Genomic DNA, 22,053 nt, shown 5'->3' with positions numbered 1-22,053 from the left:
TCGACCCCATGGTCTATACAGGCATAGGCATATGACCCCGGCTTATGGGATCTGGGCTACATCAGATTTTAGTGTCTCCCTTAGAGGTTGGTTTGTTCAGCTCCTCCTGCCTGTTGGACAGACACATAAAGAAAGACTTGCCTAAAGAGCTTTTAGATGAGGACATTTGTAGAAATAGAGGGAAAACAAACATAAAATATGCAAGTGGGCTTTAGAAGAGAAGGAATCATTTAGAAAACAGGACTAGACAAGTGGACCTTCCATCTCTGGCTGTAGACGCTGATATGGTTGGGCTGTGTCCCCACCCAAATCTCATTTGAAATGTAGCTCCCATACTCCCCACGTGTCATGGGAGGGACCCAATGGGAGGTAACTGAATCATAGGGGCGGGTTTTTCCCATGCTGTTCTCATGATAGTCAATAGTCTCACGAGATCTGCTGGTTTTATAAAGGGCAGTTCCTCTGCACATGCTTTCCTGCCTGCTGCCATGTGAGATGTACCTTTGCTCCTCATTCGCCTTCTGCCATGATTGTGAGGTCTCCCCAGCCATGTGGAACTGTGAGTCCATTAAATCTCTTTCCTTTATAGATTACCCAGTTTCGGGTATGTCTTTATTAGCAGCATGAGAACAGACTAATACAGATACCTCAGGATGGGAGGGGAAATGGCCTCTCTAGAAATGGGTGCCCAGAGGTAGGTTAATTGGATACAGGAGGAGTTGGAGTTGGCATCAAGAAAGAAACCTATGACTGGCCAGGATGAGTGCATTAAACAACAAACTTGACAGTGAGCATGGGGTCAGAGAGCTCACTGGGGGTCCCATGCCTAGAAAAAAAGAGACTTGTTCAGGTGTGTTTGGAGGGAGGGGCTGCCAGGCAGCTGAGAATGTCAATAGTTTCAAGGGGAAGAGAAGCATCTTTTAAGAGGGGTCAGGTAAGAATCAGCAAGCCTGAAAATCTTATAGGTCTACCTCGTAGGGTCCTTGAGGTTCCCTGAGATGTGGGGTGGCCACGGCCACCTGAGTACCTCCTGAGTGACCAGCCCGACTCTGGAGGAGAGGAGTCTGAAAGAAGCAGAAGCCGTGTGGCCAACCGTTTAGTTTTCTGAACCCGTGTCCGGGCCCCTCAGGTGTAGGTGAAGAAAGGTAACAGTAATGAGTGGGGAGCCCCATTTTGCCATTCGCAGAATAGAGATTTCTGAAAACAGAAGTTAACTTTAGCGTGTGATGCAGAGACCACCCAGGACCCCAGGAAAGACAGGCTCAAGGGCACGAGGTTCTGAGTCAGTCTGCCCTGGCTTCTGGGGCCCCAGGCCCTGTCATCCTATCATCTTGGATATCCAAACTAGCATGGCGTTTTTTAAAAATGGAGAAAAACAACTAAAAATATATTTAATTTAGTAAATATTGTGAATGTCCAGATTATAGACATACTCATCAGAATAGACCTTTTAAAAATAGATCTTAAAAATCATCTTAAGTTGCTCCTGTACATTCAAAATTGCCCTTTGTGAGAAGCCCCCAGAGCAGGGTTCCTCGACATTGATGATACGGACATTTGGGGCCAGGTAATTTTTGTTTAGCAGCACCCTTGTCCACCAGATACCAGTAGCACACACCCCCAACCCCATAGCTGTGACAGCCCCAAATGCCTTCGGACATTGCCAAATGTCCCCTGCGGAGTTGGGATGGGGACAGAATTGCTCCTAATTGGGAACCATAGATTCAGAGTTTTCCCAGAAGTCAGAGATGGGATGGAGAAGAGGAGTCGATCGGAAGTTGAGCCAAGGAAATTGGCAAAAGCAGGAGGTGTTGAGCATGTTTAGACTGTACCCTAAAGAATAATAGAATTGTTAGTGCATTTGGGTCCTCTTAAATATAATCAAGATGTCTGGATTTCTGTAGTCAGTGTGTTTTACGGGGTGGCCAGAGTGAGAGTTTCAAAACCTCCTTTGGTACATTTTTTTTTTAAGTCATGCAAGGTCCTGTGCTTTTTGTGCCAGCACTATCCTTCCAGTTCTGAAAGCTGCTTTTGTCCTCTGAAGAAAAGGACCTGAATGTTTGGGCAGATCGTTTCATGCTGTACAAGGATTATCAGACAACAGATGAGCTGGGAGAACAGCTGGTTTCCCTACAGTCACTGGGCCCTGTGACCTGGGAGGCATCATGAGCTGTGCAGGGGACAAGTGATCTGGCCCCTGGGTCTGTCCTGACTGAGCCAGGCCACACTCCTCCTGCCTCTGCTCTTTACCTCTCTTCGCCAATACCATGGAGCCGACCTTTCCCACGCTGCCTCACAGTGGACTTTCTGTGAAAGGCTCTCCTGGGAGCTTGTGAGAAATGCAGATTCTGGCACCACCCAAAAAGTTTGAATCAATGATTGGTTGGGGACCAGGAACGTCCTTTTTGAAACAGGTAGCTGTCATTCTCTGGGAGATGGTCTGGGAAACCACACTTTAAGAAGCAGCACTCTGGAGGGTCTTTCCAACTCTTGGAAGGCAAAAGCACATACATTGTACTTCTCTTAATCCTCTCATCCTTGCAGAAGAAATGGGGATGGAGGCCATATTGCTGACCCTTGCGGGATTCATGTGTCTGAGGGAGACTGCAAGAATGAAAATAGAGATCAGCCAAGAATCTACCAGTCTAGCCTTTAGATGTAACTTCCAGTTTCTCTGAAATAGAGGATAGAGAACAAGTTGAAATGAAATCATGAGGAAATCGACAAATCCAGGTTGTTGAGTATTTTGTAGGACAACTAGCTCAGTGTCTTCAAATAGTCAATGTCAGGGGGAAAATAATGGGGATGGGGTGGAATAGGTTGTGGTGGGAAGACTATCCTTGACTAAAAGATCCTAATCAAATGCAATGTATGAGCCGTGATTGAGTCATGGTTTTAAGAAAACAGCTATTGAAAACAGGGCAGGGGTAGGGAAATTTGAGTAGGAACTAGACTTTGGGTATAAGGGGATTATTGTCCATTCTCTTGAGTGTCCTAATCTTGTTGTGGTTATATAGGAAAATGTTCTTATTTTTAGGAGGTGTATGCTAAAGTATTTAGGGGTGAAGTGTCAAAACATCTGCAACTCATTTTCAGATATTTGAGAAAATGTGTGAGTGTGTATGCTACAGATTGATGGAACAGATACAGGAAAATGTTAACAAATGTTGAATCTGGGTTTGGGCATGTGGGTGTTCATTGTCTGTTCTTGCCAACTCATATCTATGTTTGAAAACGTTCATAATAAAGTTGAAAAACAGAACCAGGGTGAGTAAGCAAGGTAGTGTTCTTCGAAACATTGTTTGTCCTGGCCTCATTCTTTGGGTGTGCTGTTCCCATCAGGATGGGGACTTGAGAGCTTTTTGATGCCACCTTGATCAACGTCTTTCCGGTTTCCCTTATTCTTTCCAGGTAGATATGAACTTTGCTCCTGAGTTTCTGTCCGGGTGATCCTGCCGATGGGCACTGGGTGGTTCTGGCTTCACATGTACTTTCTTCCCTGCTGACAGCAGGAAGCTGCCAAAGACAGACCCGGGATTTAAGTGACAAACCCCAGCTCAGCTCTGCTGAGGACCTTCACTCTACCTTTTCAAAGTAGGGCTCTGGGAAGAATCCATACACAGGACTGACTGCCACAGACCAGCCATTTAGAAACTCCTCTTTGCTCCCTATCCTATGGTATTAATGTAGGTTTCTGCAGGATTCTCACTTGTCTTTTTTTTTTTTAAGTGAAGAGGCTTTACTTTGCACACCTTTGTGCCAGTCATCGTTTTCTGAACATCAAGAGGGCTGTCTAGATTATCCACAATCACCAGGGATGCGATAGTAAGGTCAGGTGTTCTCAAAGGGAAACGTATTTAGTGGCCCATGGAGAGAAGTCGTTTACGTAGAATGGCAGTGAAGGCCTGGTTTATGAAGTGGGCTTTGTGGAAGCAGGCATTACGGTTAATAGCAACGGATGCCAGGCCGAGGAGGGCTGTGCATCATATCCCTGTGGTTAACAGAGTTCTGTCATTTCCCGTTTGATACAGATGTCTCAGTAGGTACCTGCCTTTGAGTACACTTCGCCAAACTGGTACACTTCACAGAGCACAGACCACTGCAGAAGGCCCCTGCTGCACTTTGAGATGGTCCCTTGTCCTGCCACCCTAAGAACTTTGCTTGCAGCCTCTATTAGTCCGTTTTTACACTGCTGGTAAAGACATACCCTAGACTGGGTAATTGATAAAGAAACAGAGGTTTAATGGACTCCTCACAGTTCTGCGTGACTGGGAATGCCTCACAAACATGGTGGAAGGCGAAAGACATGTCTTACATGGTGGCAGACGAGAGAATGAGAACCAAGCAAAAGAGGTTGCCCTTATAAAACCATCAGATCTCGTGAGATGCATTCACTACCATGAAAACAGTAAGGGGGATCCACCCCCATGATTCCGTTATCTTCCACCAGACCCCTCCCACAACACGTGGGAATTATGGGAGTATAATTCAAATGAGATTTGGGTGGGGACACAGCCAAACCATATCACAGCCCCCAGGAAGCCTCAGTTTTAGTCAGCCTTGCGTATCACAACTGTTCCTCTGAGAGTAGCAGTTAGCAAACTTACTAGGGAGAACAGAGCATCTTTTCCCCCCGTTGAAAACAGAATAATGAAGCCCTCATCCCAGCCAATCTTGTGTGAGTGTGAGAATTTGGTGCAGTGAATGTGGAAATGTTTTAGCACAAAGGAGAGGGAACTATATTATTTTAACTTAAGCATGTGAGTCCTTAAGCAATCCTGCCTTCAGATAGTTCTCAGGCATTTTGCTAAGCCCAGACGTCCCATCTTCTCCTCTCCTGAACTTTTACAGCCTTTTTCTTCAGATGCTGCAAACTAATTGCATTCCTCACTCTGAGCAGACCTTGCTGGCCGGGGCAGTGAACACTGGAGTAGTCATTAAGATACAAGTCACCTGAGAGGTTGTAGGAGCCGTGCAGTTCTGCAGGAGGACAAATATGAATGTTCTCATTGAAAAATTACATTCAGGCTGGGGCAATGGCACAGGCCTGTAATTCCAGCACTTTGGGAGGCCAAGGTGGGTGGATCACCTGAGGTCAGGAGTTTGAGACCAGCCTGGCCAACATGGCGAAACCCCATCTCTACTAAAAAAAATTTAGCCAGGCATGGTCATGTGTGCTTGTAATCCCAGCTGCTCTGGAGGCTGAGGCAGGAGAATTGCTTGAACCGGGGAGGCAGAGAGATTGCAGTGAGCCAAGATCATGCCACTGCACTCCAGCCTGGGTGACTGAGTGAGACCCCATCTCAAAAAAAAAAAAGAAAGAAAAAAGAAAAATTACATTTAACAGAAAAGGGATGGCACAGAGATTGGCTGGGCATAACTAAAATGGTTTTCTAATCAAATGGGAAGGCTTTATATAAAGCACTCAACAGGCTGGGATTGCCACCTGTGGACTCAAAGTATCTGTGAGCCTGGTGGGCACGTGCAGCCTCTCAGGGCCTCCTGGGAGTCTTTTTGGTTCATTTTCTTGTTCTCTTTTAGAATGATTATTTTCATTATAAACAATCTCCTCTAAAGCCCTCAGTAACTTTTTTCTCAAAAGGCTTTCTATTCGGTACTATCTGGAGGAGGAGCTGAGAATGAGTGAGTTGGAGTAGGCTATACCTTCTGGCTGAATGCTAATTTATCTCCACCAGGTGGATTGGCAGCTGAGTTAGGTAGTGGGGAAACAGGAAGACCAGGACTCTACCCTTGAAGGCAGCCAGGAAAGTTTAGACATGAGTGACCTCGTCCATCTCTAAGTAGCCTGTGCTTAATGTTTTCTGTGTGCAGTGGCCAGGTTTCTGTAATCTACTGGGCACCTCCACTGGACCAATAGTTGTCTGGATGGTGTCATCTATGTTACAGGAAAAGCTTCTGAGGGCAAGGAGTTGATACTTGTTGAGCACTTACTCTGCCAGGCACTGTGTGGGTGCTTCAGTAGGTTCTTGTTCATTCCTTGCAATAATCTGGTGAGGTAGGCTACCCTTACCAGCTCAGACGAGGAAGCTCTGAGAAGTTAGACATGCACATGGTCAGTACTGGAGCTGGCTTTGGAACCCATACCTGATGGACTCCCTTCCCTTACCCAGTGCTCGGCATAGCGTTGTGACACACGCACACACACCCTGACAATTAAGTGCATATGTTCCTAGTAGTGCACGAGCTGTGTCCCCAAAATAGCATCTTGTATAGCAACCACCATGATATGACGATTTTAAAATACATCATGTTTCAAGGGATGGGTAGATCACATGCTAACTAGGAAGTCAGCCAGCAGGCAGACAGCTGGTGCAGGGTGTAGAAACGGGCATTTTAAGCTTTGACACTGGGCTTCCTTATTTCCCCGCTTCTCTTCCTCTTTGATAACTCCCTGCCTCACCCCACTCCCAACATGCCAGGGGGCTCTTTGCAGTTCTCATGGAGTTGACTTGACCTCAGTTAATGAGATCTAATCATTCAGAGCAGGGCCATGTGCCCAGATGTAAGCTGAGGGATTGTTCTTGGCCTTGAAATGGGGCAGAAAACGGGGCTGCAGACCAGCACTGCTGGCCCCCATTTCAGGGTCTAGACTCCTCTGAAGAAGGCTTGAGCCATTGGAGCAATGTCTTCTGGTAATGAAGTCATTCCTCCTTGGGGACAGAATGAGGCCTCTGTGAAATGAGAAACAATGGGCACGTTGAGTTCCAGACCTGGGGTGAATCGAAGCTTAGGCAGAGGCACATGGGATGAATTGGGACAATTCAAGGGATGCATTCTTCATAGACAAGGTTCTGTTGTCAACAAGTCCACTCAGTTGTAATGATGCTTAGTTAACGGTCATTAATGTCTTTTAAAAATAATTTCCCCAAGTAAGGCATGAACTCCTAAGGTTTTTTTCCCTCTGAGTTTTAATTAGTGTAAATTATTTTGTGTAAAAATCACCCTGTGAAAAATGGATGAAATATAGGTGTGGGAGCAATGTTTTGTTTATTCTTTTTCATGGGATTGTTTCTTATTTACCTATGAAGCAAACACACATGTCTCTGCTAGTAATTTAATTTCCAGGAAATAAAAGTGGGGTGTCGCTACTCTCTACTGTTAAGCAAAAGCGCTTGGTGCAAGTTTCGCAAAACTTAACTCACCTAGTACCAAAACAGCAGGCCAAAAAGTCTTGCAAACTTTAAAAAAAAAAAAAATCCACTAATAGAGTTGATTGCCATTCTTGCCTCCTCCACTCTGGATCCCTGTGCTGTTTGACTTTTTCCAGTAAAAGATGAGGGAGCGGGAGCCCTGTCCTAAGAGTGCAGCAGCAACCGGGACAGTGCTCCCTGGGTTGGGAGCAGGACCTGGCACTAGCCGCCTCCTTCCATAGCGCTCCCAAGAGAGAAGGTTAACTGCCACATAGAGTTCTGAGTGCAGTGATGTCAGGGAGAACTTGAAACAAACGCAGCGAGTGCAACAACCGCCTGGCATGCTGGCCGGCCCGGGGCTTGCTGGCAGGGTTCTGCGGGCGCGGGCCGGGCTTGGACTGTGTCGCTGCGCGGCGGGAAGGCGGGGCGGGGCCTGGCGGCGCTGCTAACTGCCCTCCCTCTCCCCTAGGTGAGGCCGCAGGCGGTGCTCTGGGTCCGGGAGCGCTGTCCCCAGCATGAACGCGGCCGGCGGCGGGAGTGAATGACTGCAGCTGCGACTTCCTTCCCGGGCCGCCCGAGCCTCCTTCCCCACCGACTTTCTTTTTTTGATTAACTCCGTAGACTCCTGACTCTTTCTTCGCCTGGAACATCAATATGTGTCATGTCATTGTCACCTGTCGCTCGATGCTCTGGACCTTGCTGAGTATTGTAGTGGCTTTTGCCGAGCTCATTGCCTTCATGAGCGCAGACTGGCTGGTCGGGAAAGCGAGGAGCCGCGGCGGCGCGGAGCCGGCGGGCCCAGGCGGGGGCTCCCCTGAGCCCTACCACCCCACCCTGGGCATCTACGCCCGCTGCATCCGGAACCCAGGGATGCAGCACTTCCAGCGGGACACGCTGTGCGGGCCCTACGCCGAGAGCTTCGGCGAGATCGCCAGCGGCTTCTGGCAGGCCACAGCTATTTTCCTGGCTGTGGGAATCTTTATTCTCTGCATGGTGGCCTTGGTGTCCGTCTTCACCATGTGTGTACAGAGCATCATGAAGAAAAGCATCTTCAACGTCTGTGGGCTGTTGCAAGGAATTGCAGGTAAGAAGGCAGGACCCCGGGCACGGTGGGATGCAGGGATGGAGAGCTGCCGGTGCAGCGCACTCTGGCACCGGGCATTTGCTTCCTGCCAGTTTTGGAGAAGACCATTTTCTCTCTAATCAGGTTTCCTTTGCCCCTTCCGTTCTAGGCGACGTTTGTGTGCTGCTCGCATGGGCCTCTTTCCCCTGTCTTACCCCACAAGAAAACGGGCTTGTTCTTCTCTGGTGTTACATGGTCCTCCTCATTGCTTATTTCCTCGGGGTCTAAGGTGTTGGTTTTGGTTTGAGTAACTACTCCTACTTTTTGTGTTTCCCATTAAATTAAAAGCATGCTCTCCACTTCAGTGCAACTCCCTGAGGAATTATGGAAAGCGTGAGTCCCACCTTCAGCAAGCACTCGATGCTAAGAGGAATGTAAGTGGGGTCTCTCATTAAGAAGCAGCAAGCCTGCTTCCCCATCCACTCTCCGCTCCAGCCCCCAGATGATTTCAGCTTGGGCGGGGAAGACAGGGGCTGGGAAGGAATTAGTATCAGCTGCTGTGTGTTTAGTGAGGTTCTGGTATAAATTGTCTGTCTCCTAGAGCCTGACAGAATGTTCTGTGCACTCAGATCAGAAAATGCAAGCTAACTCTTCCATTTTCTGGGAATTTCTCAGTCACGAGCTTATTAGAAATGGGCGGAAAGAAAAGGATGAGCTCTTTACAGTGGTCCCAGGGAGAAGGTTGTGAGCTGCAGGGAAAGCATCCACGGCTACCAGCACTTTTGTAGGCTTCCCTGCGTGGGTTTGAAAGGTGGGTCCTGAACCAATGGGATAATAGTCTGTCTAGGTTTGATTCAAGGTTCTTGTTCTGGGTGACAGAAATTCACACACAAACACACAGCTGAGTTTGAAGACATCCCCAAAGAAGTAGAGGAGTAGACTCTTGCTTTGATATTCAGAAAACAGGTGCTTACTTTTTAACCAAGACATTAATCTAGACTCTAACAGGACAAAGTTACCCACCTACAACCCTAAATGAAGGGCACAGGTGATTCATCCCTCAGCAAATTCTAGAGCTGTGTGCACAGGATTCTTCAAAATAAAGTTATACACTGAGCCATGTGTCCAGGGCAGTAAAGCAGCAGCCCCCAAACGAATGCACTCTAGCCGGCCTCATAGCAAACTCTTGAGCTCAGCAGGGCTGGCTTCCAAATAAACAGATCAAATGACAGTTTTTTCCCAAACAGCCGATAAGATAAAGTTTACTGTTCCTCAAATCTTAGGAGGCCCCTGTGTAGGGTGGAGGTGGGGGATGGGGAGTAATGGGCCAAGAGAAATGACAGAGGGCCTGCTCCTTAGTTCTGATTTGTTTTCATGGAGGAATACACCATCCAGACACCAGGCCCCTTAAACTTTCTGGCCCAAAGGGACAAGTCTCAGGTCCCTCATCTCTCCATCTGCCAGGATCAGCCATACCACAAGTGACCCAGGCACTCATGGAATTTGGGAGACCAGGATTCTGTATTTCAGCATTGCTCCTCAATAGCAGTTTCACATGAGATAAATGTACCACCCTGGGTCTCAGCGTTCTCCTTCTGAAAAACAGGAAGATTGGAAAATATGACCTTCTTTTAGAATTTTTAGGCTTAGAGTTTGATTCTGTGAAGCTCCTTGTCCCCTTTTGACTCACTTCTGAAGATGTCTCTCCCCTTCAGCTTGGCATCTCACCACCCAGAAATGTTAAAGGTGGGTTTCAAGACTGAGTCATCATTTTCTTTCTTTTTTTTTTTTTTTCGAGACGGAGTCTCGCTCTGTCGCCCAGGCTGGAGTGCAGTGGCCAGATCTCAGCTCACTGCAAGCCCCGCCTCCCCAGTTTTACGCCATTCTCCTGCCTCAGCCTCCCGAGTAGCTGGGACTACAGGCGCCCGCCACCTCACCCAGCTAGTTTTTTTGTACTTTTTAGTAGAGACGGGGTTTCACCGTGTTCGCCAGGATGGTCTTGATCTCCTGACCTCGTGATCCGCCCCTCTCGGCCTCCCAGTGCTGGGATTACAGGCTTGAGCCACCACACCCGGCCCATCATTTTCTTATCAGAGAAATGTCCCTGCTTTATTCTCCTTGGACACAAGGTGCCTCAGGGGTGGGGGGTGTGTGTGTGTGTGTGTGTGTGTGGGTGTGTGTGTATGCATGCATGTGTATATCTTAAAACTTTTGCAGAGAAATGTTACTTTTGAAGAGTCAAACATGTAGCTCAAGGGAAGCCAGCACACACAATTTATTAATCCTGTTGAAGAGCCCTGGTTGACCAGAGAGAAGGATTTCTGTTTACTGTTCCCTTGCTCTGTTGTATTTGTACATCCTTGATGATTTCATGCCTTTATTATGGGCTTTATTGATTTGCTGGTATGTAGATGAGACTCCTGGTTTGTCATGTAGGGGTGCTTCTTATCCTGAGAAACTTGATGATCCCACTATCTTCCAGTAAACCAGTGGCCATTTACTGGAAGGGGTGGGACATCTTGGGCCATAACACTAAACCTATCTTTGGCAGTCATTCAGAAGCAAAGCATAGTATCCTTCAAGACTATTTACATGCAGTTTATAATAAGGTGTTAGGTGAGTGAATTCCATCTCTGAATGTGGATTAGTCCAACACATTCTGGTACTCTCGTGTGCCTCACATTAATGGCACGGTGTTCATTATTGCACAGAGATTAGTATGGCTCTCCGGTATTCGAACGCTCCAGGGAGTTTTTTTTCTTTTTTCTTTTCTTTTTTTTTTAAGACGGATTCTCACGCTGTTGCCCAGGTGGGAATGCGATGGCATGATTTGGCTCACTGAAACCTCCCCCTCCCAGTTTCAAGCGGTTCTCCTGCCTCAGCCTCCCAAGTTCCTGGGATGACAGGCGCCCGCCACAATGCCCGGCTAATTTTTGTATTTTTAGTATTGACAGGGTTTCCTCATGTTGGCCAGTCTGGTCTCAAACTCCTGACCTCAAGTGATCCACCCACCTCCGCCCCCAAAGTGCTGGGATTACAGGTGTGAGCCACTGTGCCTGGCCTCCAATGAGTTTTTCTTACTTTTCTGTCTGCACAAGGCCTCTGGGAGGAGGGTTGAGGAGAAAGAAGTAGGAGCACTCCTGAGGGCTGGTGCTGATCTTCTGCCTCTTTCCAGTCTAGAAGCTTTAACTTCCTCCTTACTCCTGTTACCTATGCAGCATCTTAAAAATTCTTAAATTACTCAGAATTTTAAATTGGCAGGAGGCAGAGATTCCTGCATAGTTTGACTGCTGTCTAGGAGCCACTGATCTAAGTGCTGAAATGCAGGGAATAACTGGTTTCTTTTCTCTGTCCAGCCTAGCATCACCCTTCAGAGAAGAAATCATGAAAAAGAGGGACTGAGCTATACTTCTTATGTTTGGGGGTCACACCTGAAAGGGATACTCAGTGGGCGCTTTCTCCCCTATCGGAGGTCTCATCATGCACTTCAAGCCACTGTAAGGGGCGCTGTGGTTCTTGCATCCATGGCTGAGGACGTTGCCACACTGGCATCCGAAAGGGCTGGCTGGCTTTCTCCCCTTGGCCAATCTGTGATAGCCTCTGGTCAGCCCCAGCCTCAGCAAGGACTTGCTGCAGCTGTGAGCACCGGCTTCTTCTCTCCCTATGCCCCATCTCCCTCAGCCCTGGATCTCTTCAACACTGAAACAAATGGTGAGAAAGGAGCCCGTTGCCAGAGCAACTAAAAGATTCTTTAGAAATATACTCAGGCTGTGTTTGTTCTTACACCTTACATTTTGGCAAAAATGTGACTGGATGAAAAATGATCGTAAGCATATTATTTTGCTATACCTAATTTTAAGATATAAATAGGCCACCGGCTTGTGTAGCCTTCACTGTCTATAAAAAACACAGCACAATTAATCAAAATCTTGTCCGAGTTTAGAAATTGGGTGTGAAAGAATCTGCTACTTCAGTGGAAATCCCAAACTCTAGGCTAACTTAAACAGTAATGAAATATAACTATTGCCTGTTACGTGAATCCAGATAGCAGGATCTGCCTTCAGGGCCTGGCCTAATGGTGGACATCCGGCTGATACTTTCTAAATACTGTGCACGTGTCCTTGATGTTCAGCACTCACGCAGTAATGAGGGGTCAAGCCTCACCTGAATGTGCCTTTGAAACACGGACCAATTTGCCTCACTTTTCTGAGCCATAGTTTTCTCACTTGTAAAATGGGTATAATACTTTATACCTCAGGACTGTTTTTGAGGATTAAGTTAGATGCTACATAAAAAGGCTTAAGCATAGTGCTTAACACACAGTAAATAATAAATGGTAGCTATAGAATCATTATCAAAGTATTTCTGCTTTCTTGGCAAGTTTTAGTATATTATAGGTTTCCCAGATTTGTTGCATTCTAAGGAACAGGGATATCTTGTAGCTTTTAGAATTGACCTTATTCTGTTCAAATCAAACACAAATACAGTGTGTAGGGTCTTTCCCTGTCCTTAAGAGCCTGCCTGTGTTGGAGCTCAGGGCGCACAGCAGTCCTATGGCTTTGGTGTAACCAGGGGTGTCCTCAGATCATTTTTTTAAAAAGCAGGAGAGAGCAGTCAAATTGACAGGAAAACAAAGAGCTCCTTCCTCCCACTCCCCTTCCCCTGACATGCACATTTTCCATTCCTTCGCCTTCTGGAGGCAGCTTCTAGCCATTGAATGTTGATTGCAGGTGGCTTCCCAGAGCCTCCTGGCGGAGTAAACCACAGGCTGATTGGTCTTCAGAGGTGAGAACTTGTCCAAGGACTTGGCAGAGCCAGCAGCACACATCGGTTCGCATCCCTTTGGGATTCGTTACAAAAGCCGGTGATCAGCCAGCAGGGTTGGCTTTTTGCCGGCTGTCTTCCTTAGGTCGTGACCTGGATATAATCCATCGTGAAACCGTAGAATGCAAAGATCCAGGTTTTCCATGACAACATCAAGCAGTTTGTTTTTGGAAATGCGTGCAGGGTTCTCTTAGAAGTCCATGGAATCCCCAGTGACTCAGGTTTGGGACTGAAGCCATTAAACTGAGCTCAGGATTTGGCTCACTTGTGCTGGCTGGGCCTATTCCACAGGGACCGCCATGAGCATGAGCCACCGGCCAGCTGCCTGCTATCTTCCAGTCTTCCCTTTATGCTGGGCTGGCTCTCACACTCTCTACTCCCTCCAGCCCTCTGTCTGCATGGGTCTCAGTCCAGCAGGACAGCCTGAGCAAGCTGCCCCACCAGTCTGACCAGAGAGATTGCCCTGGGGCTGAACCCTGCCTCTGCAGGGCTGCGGTGAAGGGTGTGGTCATGGGAATGGCGCTGGTGGTGAAGGGCCTGGTGTGTGCAGGCTCAGCCTTCTTGGAAGTGAGCGATGATTGAGGGTGAAAGAGGACAACTTGAAAAAAAGCAATAAAAGGAAAAGCCGGGACAGACAAGTGGGGATTTTGCCTTTGCCGCTTATAGAATTGCTTTTGTCATAAATCTGGTGGGTGGAAGGGCCGGCATATGAAATGCAGCTGATCACTCTCCAGGACTTGGTATTCTCACTGCTTTTTACACAGGATAAAAAGTTACCTTAAGCAGCAAGGTTAGGACCATAGCCCAACCCCATGACTGTTCTCATGCCCTACTTACTCACTCCCAGGCCCAAAAGACAAGGTCAGCCACTGAGAGGAGAGAAATCAGAACAGGGGATCGGGAAGCACAGGGAGAGGGACGGAGATGCCTGGGGCACACGGAGCCCTGCCTCAGAATTTTACTCCAGAAAAAGTCACTGGGCTTTCTCTGGGGTGGTGTGACCTTGGTTGCCCACCTTCAGAACACCCTCAAAGAGGCATGGGGAGAGTAGAAGGAACAGCCCTTCCTTTTCTTCCTGGTGAGCATAAGGCCCTGAAGACCTCTGGCTGCCAAAGGGAGGCTCTTGGTTTCTGGCTCTCCAGACAGACGATGCTCCACCAGAAGTCAGGTCCAACAGTTCCGTGTCTGAGCAGTTTAACCATACCACTGATAGGACACATTTCCTAATTCACCAGCCTTTAGTAGTGCCTTGGTAAAAAGGTAAAACAAATGCAGACATGTTGTGAGAAGGCAGGTCAGAATTCAATTTCAGTCCTAGGCACTTTTACTGGGTGCCTGCTATGTGCAGAGACCTGTAGACGCAGGTCTACAACTTCCTGAGTTCTGCTCCCAGGCTGTATTAGAGAGTCATCATTTCATAAACTGTACCATAGAGAAGCAAAAGAAATATAAACTAAATAATATATAAAGGGAATGAAGAATTCAACCATATCATTAAATTAAAAAATGACTGCTGAAAAGCAAGTGGGCCAAGCAGGTATTAATTTAGTAAATCTAGAGACAGGAACTGGTTTTTTGTTGTTGTTTTTGTTTTTTGTTTGTTTTTTTGTTGTTGTTTTGGTATTTTTTGAGACGGAGTTTCACTCTTATTGCCCAGGCTGGAGTGCAATGGCTTGATTTTGGCTCACTGCAACCTCTGCCTCCCAGGTTCAAGTGATTCTCCTGTCTCAGCCTCCTCAGAAGCTGGGCTTATAGGCACCTGCCACAATACCTGGCTAATTTTTGGTATTTTTAGTAGAGATGGGATTTCACCATGTTGGCCAGGCTGGTCTCGAACTCCTGACCTCAGGTGATCCACCTGCCTCAGCCTCTCAAAGTGCTGGGATTACAGGCATGAGCCACTGCACCTGGCCAAGATGGGGACCTGTTTTTAAAGAATGAGTTGGAAAGTCTGGAAGTAAATTGCAAACTCTCTTAAAATTCGGATACAGCAGTTGATATGCAAATAAAATGTGAAAGTGGTTTGCCATGGCAACTACTTAATTGTAGACATAAATTATCACAGAGCCATGGATGATCTAGGTTCAAATGACATTAACAGGTAATCATTTAAGCATGGCTCTGAATATTTACATGAGCAGTTCCGGCACTCTGTTTTAGGGGCTTAATGCAAAGGTGGTATTCTTTTAAGCTATAAAGCCACTTCAAAAGTAATTTGCATCTGCTATGAAGAACTGTCCTACAGCACAGTCAGCCACATTTATGAGCTCATTTATTGTAGATGGTCTTCCCAGTAGCTTTATTAAATGGCCAGCAACTTTTTTCTTTTAAAGACAGCCAGCAGTACAGATTAAAACTACACATACGGAGAAAGTGAAGCCAATATTAAAATGCTTTAAGAATCAGTACAAATACATGTCCACAACTCTTAAGTAATTTCAACTCAAAATGCAGAGTGGCTGTGTGTTCAGAGTGACAGAGGCCAAGTTCAGGGATCTGGTGTTGAAAAGACAGCGCCTGGTTTGTTGTAGTAGGAATTATTTAACATTATCTGCACCCAAAGACCTCAACGGGCAAGAAATTTACTTGTCCTAGAAATTCCATACCTTAGTAACTATGTTTTTTCAAAGTGCCTTTTACTCTGTTACACATTACATTTTGCAGCTTATTTATTTTAGTAACTTGTTTTGAATTATCAGTGTATTTTGGTTATAGTCAAGCAGGAGCTCTTTCGTAATCCTGCCTGTCTGATGAATAACTTATGGAGAATGTATTTCATAAAGTTCTTCCAGTTGCATATAAGCCAGTTAACAAACAGCTTCTCACCCGGAATGTGAAGGAAGGCTTCATCACTAACTGACGGGAAGGAATCATCTGGCTAGATGAGTTTGTTGAGATGTATTTCAACAGTTCTAGAGTTAAGGCTTTAAAAACTGCTGGCGGAAGTAATTTGCTTTTAAACAGGAATTATTGCTGAGAAAGAGGGAGGCTTCAACAATGGAGAAACTGCATCTTTCTTCTAGATTGTTTCTCCACGTATCCTAAGGGCATCAGACAATTTTTAATTGATGGCCATTAATTTCAAGTAATTGTAACAGAAACTTCCTTTGGGGACCTTGGTTGTAAGATCTTTTTATGACAACTGTGCTGTGATTGTCTTCTAAAGAATTCTATTTATGTTCATCTGTCATCTTCTCCCCACCCGGAGAGTGTTTTTCTTGCCAACTATAATATCATGGGAGTATTTTTAGTAGAAAATGGATATCTTACTAGATTTCTCTGGGGAAACAGCAAAAGCATTAATGCAAGCTTCTTTGTTTTTAATTGACAACTTGAAAATAACCAGTTCCTTCCCTTTTTCTCTTGCTTGTCTCTGAAAATCTTACTGGTTAAAGCTTCTAATATTATTGATCATGTACTAAAATAACATGTAGATATCTGCTCTCAAAGATGCTGTAGTCATTCACAAAAACCCTTTTATTGCCAGGAAACCCTTTGATTTCCTGTTCCTGATCTGGCCCGTGGAACTAAATGAGTTACTAAATGTCGACATTAAGCTGGTTTAGCTTGTCCACAACTCTTGAAACTTTAAAATGAGATGGAGTAAGCCACGTAGGCTCATGCCTGTGGTCCTAGCTACTCGGGCAGGAGGATCACTTGAGTTTGGGACTGTAGCGCAATATGATCACACCTGTGAATAGCCACTGCATACTAGCCTGGACAACATAGTGAGACCTCGTCTCTTAAAACTTAAAACACAAAATGAGATGCAACAAAAACAAGTTTGGACCTAGACTCCAAAGAGACTCAGAGCCTCCTTACCCTGTATCTTGATACTTGCACAGTAAATAAATAGGCTTCTTAGAAAGGTGTCCACATCTTAACACAGGTACCCTCTGCACTCCCCCATCTCTTACCCCGCAGAAGGGCCCTCAGCCAGAAGTTGCTTCCTTTGAACGAGTGCTGGTCCACTCTGTGCTAAGGCTTCTACCATTTCACAGCAAAATCAAGGAAGTTTGGTAAGTGTAGTAACATTTCATCAAGCTGAATGTATTCGCTTCAAAGAACTGCCCTTTATTTTCCGATTACATCCTTCACCCTTCTTATATTAAAATATTCTTTTATGAAATGATAAGAGGAGACAATAAAGGCTATCTTCAGTGTCCTTATTAGCAAAATAAAAAATGTTGACCTCCCAACAGTTTTTCTGGACTGTCAAATCCAGGAAGTGTAAAAGCCACTGTTTCAGAATATAAGGAAGCCCCACAAGGGTGCAATGTGTCTTTTCAGTTCTACCTCTGGTGTTCAGAGTGGAACCCACTTCGTGCATAGTAGATGCTCAGTAAATGCATGTTCGCTGACAGAGGCACGTATCTGTGGAACCGCTCATTAGTCTCTTCTAGCCCCAGCTGTAAATTTACAGGCGTTTGGATTTAACAATTGCCATTAAGTCTCAATTCTGACATAGACCCACAGCCCTCCTAGACAGTTATGGCATAAATAACTGATGAGCCATCATTTGAAGAATCACTTCAGAACTGGTCATCACTGAAATCAAATTCTACTTGGGCTTTGAACAAGTTTTCATTGAAAAACCTGAATGGGCAAAGGTACAGATTAACCAAAAGTGGTCACGATTGGGCAGAAATACATGATTCATGTTATAACTCCTACTTTGTTGTATTACTTTTATTTAGAAATACTGTTTAGTGCCCCAGACTCTGAGTGGCTAATTGAAGTTTTGGTACTGAAGATAGCAGCCCATCTGGTATCTGAGGAAGACAAGCAGGCTTGAATACCTTTGCTAATTTCATTTGGGCTTGTAGGGTACAGAACCAGAACTCTTCCTGGGTGGAAGGAAGAGATCTTGCTTCCCCCCAACCCTCTGGTGTTTACAGTTGTTCTAAGCAAGCTTTCACGAGAGCCAGATGCCTGAGATTACGAGCAGCTTCCCCTGCACGCAGACATAGGAATAAGCAGATCCCTCAATGCCATGGGTGTAACTAACACCCCCTGGATCTCACAGATAGTGGTGCAAGGATTCAGGGGTGAGGAGGCAGTCAGGCAAGACAAAGATCATCAGCTCTGTGAACTGAGAAAGGCTGCTTGGAGGAGGCGAGATGGCTGAACAGTGGCCTGAGCTACTGGAGGAGGGATTTGGGACTGAGATGCTCATTGCTCGATTTTGTCTAATTGGCTACAGATGGCTTTCTTGGATGTGTTTTTTTATGGATCATTTTGTGGATGGCATTATTTTTCTGAGTGGATCTGTAATTTCAGATGATTCCCAAGCATACAACATCTGAGCAAAAACTAAAGTTGTCAGTTGATTATACTGCTTAGATCTTTTTTTCCCCTTCTGGTCCAGTGGGTTTGTTGCTGTTTGCAGTTTTCTGCTCACACAGGTGTTCCACATTCTGTACAAGGTTCACATCATAGTGAGCCTTAAATTGTTCTGACCTGTTCACTAGGCTTCCTTCTAGAAGTTAGTTGGACCAAGGGCAGCCATTCCAAAGTGGCATCTAATGCTTCGGTAAGGTTGGTGACACTCAGATCAAATGGAAGAGATAGTGGAGATGGAATTTCTTTATCTTGCTGTTGTTTTGCAATAGGATTAGCAAGTCAACCTGCTTGACATTAGGCAACCTTTGTTTTGGTGCAGTCTTCCCACCTCCATAACCCCTTACGGCACTCCTGTGGTTTCTCACTTGATAATGGTTCCTTATCACCTGCTCTCTCATCCTCGTAGATATAACTAAGTCAGCTTTTGAGTGCATATCAGTCTCCCCTCTTCAGTTGGAGAAATGTTTTTGTCTTGGAAGTTAGCCTCTGGTCTGCAGTAAAACAGCAGTCTAGGATAAGGCTCAGGAAGTGGACTCTGGAGCCACATTCTCTAATTTTGAGTTCCCTGTCCTGCCGTTAACTGTGTAACCCTACTTAGCCCTTCTGTGCCTCAGTTTCCTCATCTGTCAAATGACAATAATATCAACCTCATAGGATTGCTATCGGGACTGCATGAGTTAAAGTGCTTAACCAATGTCTAGCACAGAGTGCTCAACAAGGATGAAATGCTGCCATTGTTAGTGTAAATTATCTTCATGATTATTAAAGGGTTCTAATCACCTTTACGAACTTCCAACAAGAGTTTAAGTATCCATTGTGAATGTATATTATAAATTTGGGGGAAGGTGTTTATAGTTTCACCTCCATTTCATCTTTACTTGGAATCTATCATTTTTATTATAGAAGACCTTTCCAGAAGGTTCTTCCAAAGAAGTGATGCTTAGAAAGGAAATGGGCATCAGAAATGGCATGTAAAGCTGGTCGACACTGCCATATGTGTAGGGGACTGCGTAAGAGGCACTGAGTGTAGCTGGGGATAGGGCTGGAGTCATAGAAACTGAGGAATAGGAACACTCCTTACCACTGTCAGCGCGTTTCCAGTGGAATCGCAGTTCAGGCCTGCAGCCTGTCTTGGAACCAGTGCTTTTTATAATGGGACAAGTGCATCTGTGTCACAGTGAGACTTCTGGTGTTTTTTTACTGGATAGTTTTCCAGATAGTTATCCACTTTTTATTATTTTTACCCATGAAATTCATTCTGAATTGTATCATGTATGTCTGTTTCTTCTGAAGTAGGGTGTCTCTTGTCTTGGTGAGTGAGGATCAGTACTGCAGTGTCTCCAGAGTCCCTGCACATGGGAAATCTGCAGGCTCACACTGTGGTCTTTGGAAGAGTATATCTTAATGGCAAATTCAGTGGCGAGGGAACTGGATGTGGTCTGATACATGAGCCCTCCTCAAAGCACAGCCTTCAGACTGACAGTTTGCCTTGGGATATTGTAAAAGAGAAAATGTCTCCACTTAACAACAGTTGGTGGCCTACAAATAGCTGTTAGGGGCTGCCAGAATGACTTCCGACTATCAGCATGGAAGATGACTTGGGGAAAGATTAAAAACGTAGACAGAAAAGAGAGGGAAGCACACAGATGAGGGTTAACCACACACAGCGATGTTGCTTATCATTCAGTCCCAGTTGTTGTACACTTGATTGAGACAGATGGCCTGACTTCTAAACATCTACTGGGAACAGGAAAACTCATCCCCCACCCTCAGAGGTTGATCTGCGATGCAGCCAAGAGGAGTGGGCGTTTTCCTGGGCTGCAGAACAGTTCTGCATCCTCTGCCCACAGTGCTGGTACCTTCACAGTGGTGTTTTCCGTTCTCCAGGCTCACACTGCTTCTAAGTACCACCCTGCCTCTTTCACAAGTGGCCGTGGATCACCTCATTCCCCCCCATATCTTTTGTCTTCTCACCTGTCCTTTCCCGTCCTTCTCCCGTGTGCTGCTCCTCTCCCGGCCAGTGCCTGGCTGGCTCTCACAGGTCAGCCACGGCCTGTCTTGGCAGCTGTCCATGCTACAGCCAGGCCAGGCTGGAAACAATTTCAGAGATCTGAGCCTAGACTCAGGCTGGTCTCTAGATACCTGAAAGTGTATTACATTTAATCAAGTGACTACTTTTTTCTATGTGATTTCCTAACAACCAGCTATTTTCTGTAGCCAGGAAGGTTTTCAGTGCAGGCAGTTATGCAAAAGACCAGTCCTGTGGTTTGGTCTGCACATGTGTTCCAGTAGTAACTGTGTGGCTGGCGTTCTGTTGGCCAGAAGTGCAAAATGAAGCTTTTCCTCCAGCCATTTCAAAAACTTGTCAAGAACTTTCTACAATGGCTTTGTTTAAAAATGTAATATAATCACATCACCTTATCTTTTCATTCATCCATTCAATCAGTGAATATTTACTAAGCACTTGTTACATGTCAGACCTTGTTCTAGGCAGTTGGGACACAAAGAACAAACTGCACAAAGTTCCCTGTCCTCATGCAGTTTACATTCAAGCTAGTGGGGGCAGACAATAAACAAAGTAAGTAAACTATATAGTATGGTAAAAGGTGGTGTGCAATAGGGTAGAGGAGCCGGGAGAAGGTGTAGCCCGGGTAAGAGAGGCCGGGGTGTGCTGGAATAGTGAGAGGGAATGTTGAAGAGAGTTAGAATAGGATTTATTGAGAAGAGGAGATTTAACCACAGCCTTGAAGGAGACAGAGGAGTTAGCCATATGGGTATAGGAGAAAGCATTCCAGGCAAAGGGAACAGCTAGAATGAAGGCCCACAGGCTTGCCGATGGAGTAACGTGGGATTTCTGAGAAAGGAGTCAAAGATGATAGCAAGGTTTCCCACCTGCACATGTCTAAGAATTGAACTCTCATTTGCTGAGATGAGGTGGACAAGGTGAAGAACACGTTTTGAGTGCGGAATGAAAATCAAGAGTCCTGGTTTGCACATAATTTTCAAGTGCCTTGCTAGACATCCCAGTGGAGGCCAAGCAGGCAGCTGGATATGCACATCTGGAGTTCAAAACTGCAAATGAAAACTCAGCTTGGGGTAGTACTTAAAGCCATGGGGCCAACTGCGATCAGGAGGGGAATGCAGATAGGGAGGAGGAGGAGGAAGGAGTGAACCCTGGGCACCCTCGTGTTTAGACTGGAAAGGTAAAGAGGGAACAGGAAAGAACACCAAGAAGGAAAAGCCAGTGAGGCTTCCCATCGGGAGGCAGAGCACTGGCTGATTATCTTAAATTCATATAAGAATAACTATCCTGTCAGTTTGCCTTTCTTCTAGTACCATCAGTACTTCATGAAGCTGTGCCCCTGAAGAGCCTGGAATGCTGTCTAAGCTGTGTCAGATGGAATACAGGAAGCAACTTAGTGGCCGGCCAGCCCTTGGGCATCATGCTGTAGTGAGCTGTGCTGGGTCAGCGAAGGCTGCGGCTCAGACTTAGCTAGATTCCCCAGCTCTCTGAGTCACAGGGCAGACCAACACTAAACACTAGAGGGATTTGTTTTTTATTTTTTTCAGGAAAATGTTATAAGAGAAACTGATGTTTAATAGTTAGATAGTCTTCTGCTGTGTTCCTAAATGGGCCAGTGGCTGGCTATTTGAAAGACAGAATATGAACTC

At 45.8% G+C, this 22,053-nt stretch overlaps 1 protein-coding gene across 1 annotated transcript in view; it reads left to right on the top strand.

Moving 5' to 3' along the window:
- Nucleotides 1-22,053, top strand: part of LHFPL2 (LHFPL tetraspan subfamily member 2) — a 162,811-nt gene that overhangs the window by 123,558 nt on the left and 17,200 nt on the right. Inside the window, exon 4 of the mRNA XM_025389099.1 lies at nucleotides 7,621-8,235. Within this exon, the coding sequence (XP_025244884.1) occupies nucleotides 7,806-8,235 (430 nt within the window). The 5' untranslated portion in view covers nucleotides 7,621-7,805. The remainder of the gene's footprint in view (nucleotides 1-7,620; nucleotides 8,236-22,053) is intronic.

Source organism: Theropithecus gelada, chromosome 6 (genome assembly GCF_003255815.1).
Source record: "Theropithecus gelada isolate Dixy chromosome 6, Tgel_1.0, whole genome shotgun sequence".
NCBI classification, from domain to species: Eukaryota; Metazoa; Chordata; class Mammalia; order Primates; family Cercopithecidae; genus Theropithecus; species Theropithecus gelada.
Note: the sequence above shows the minus strand (reverse complement) of the source record. Positions and strands in the feature narration are given on the sequence as shown.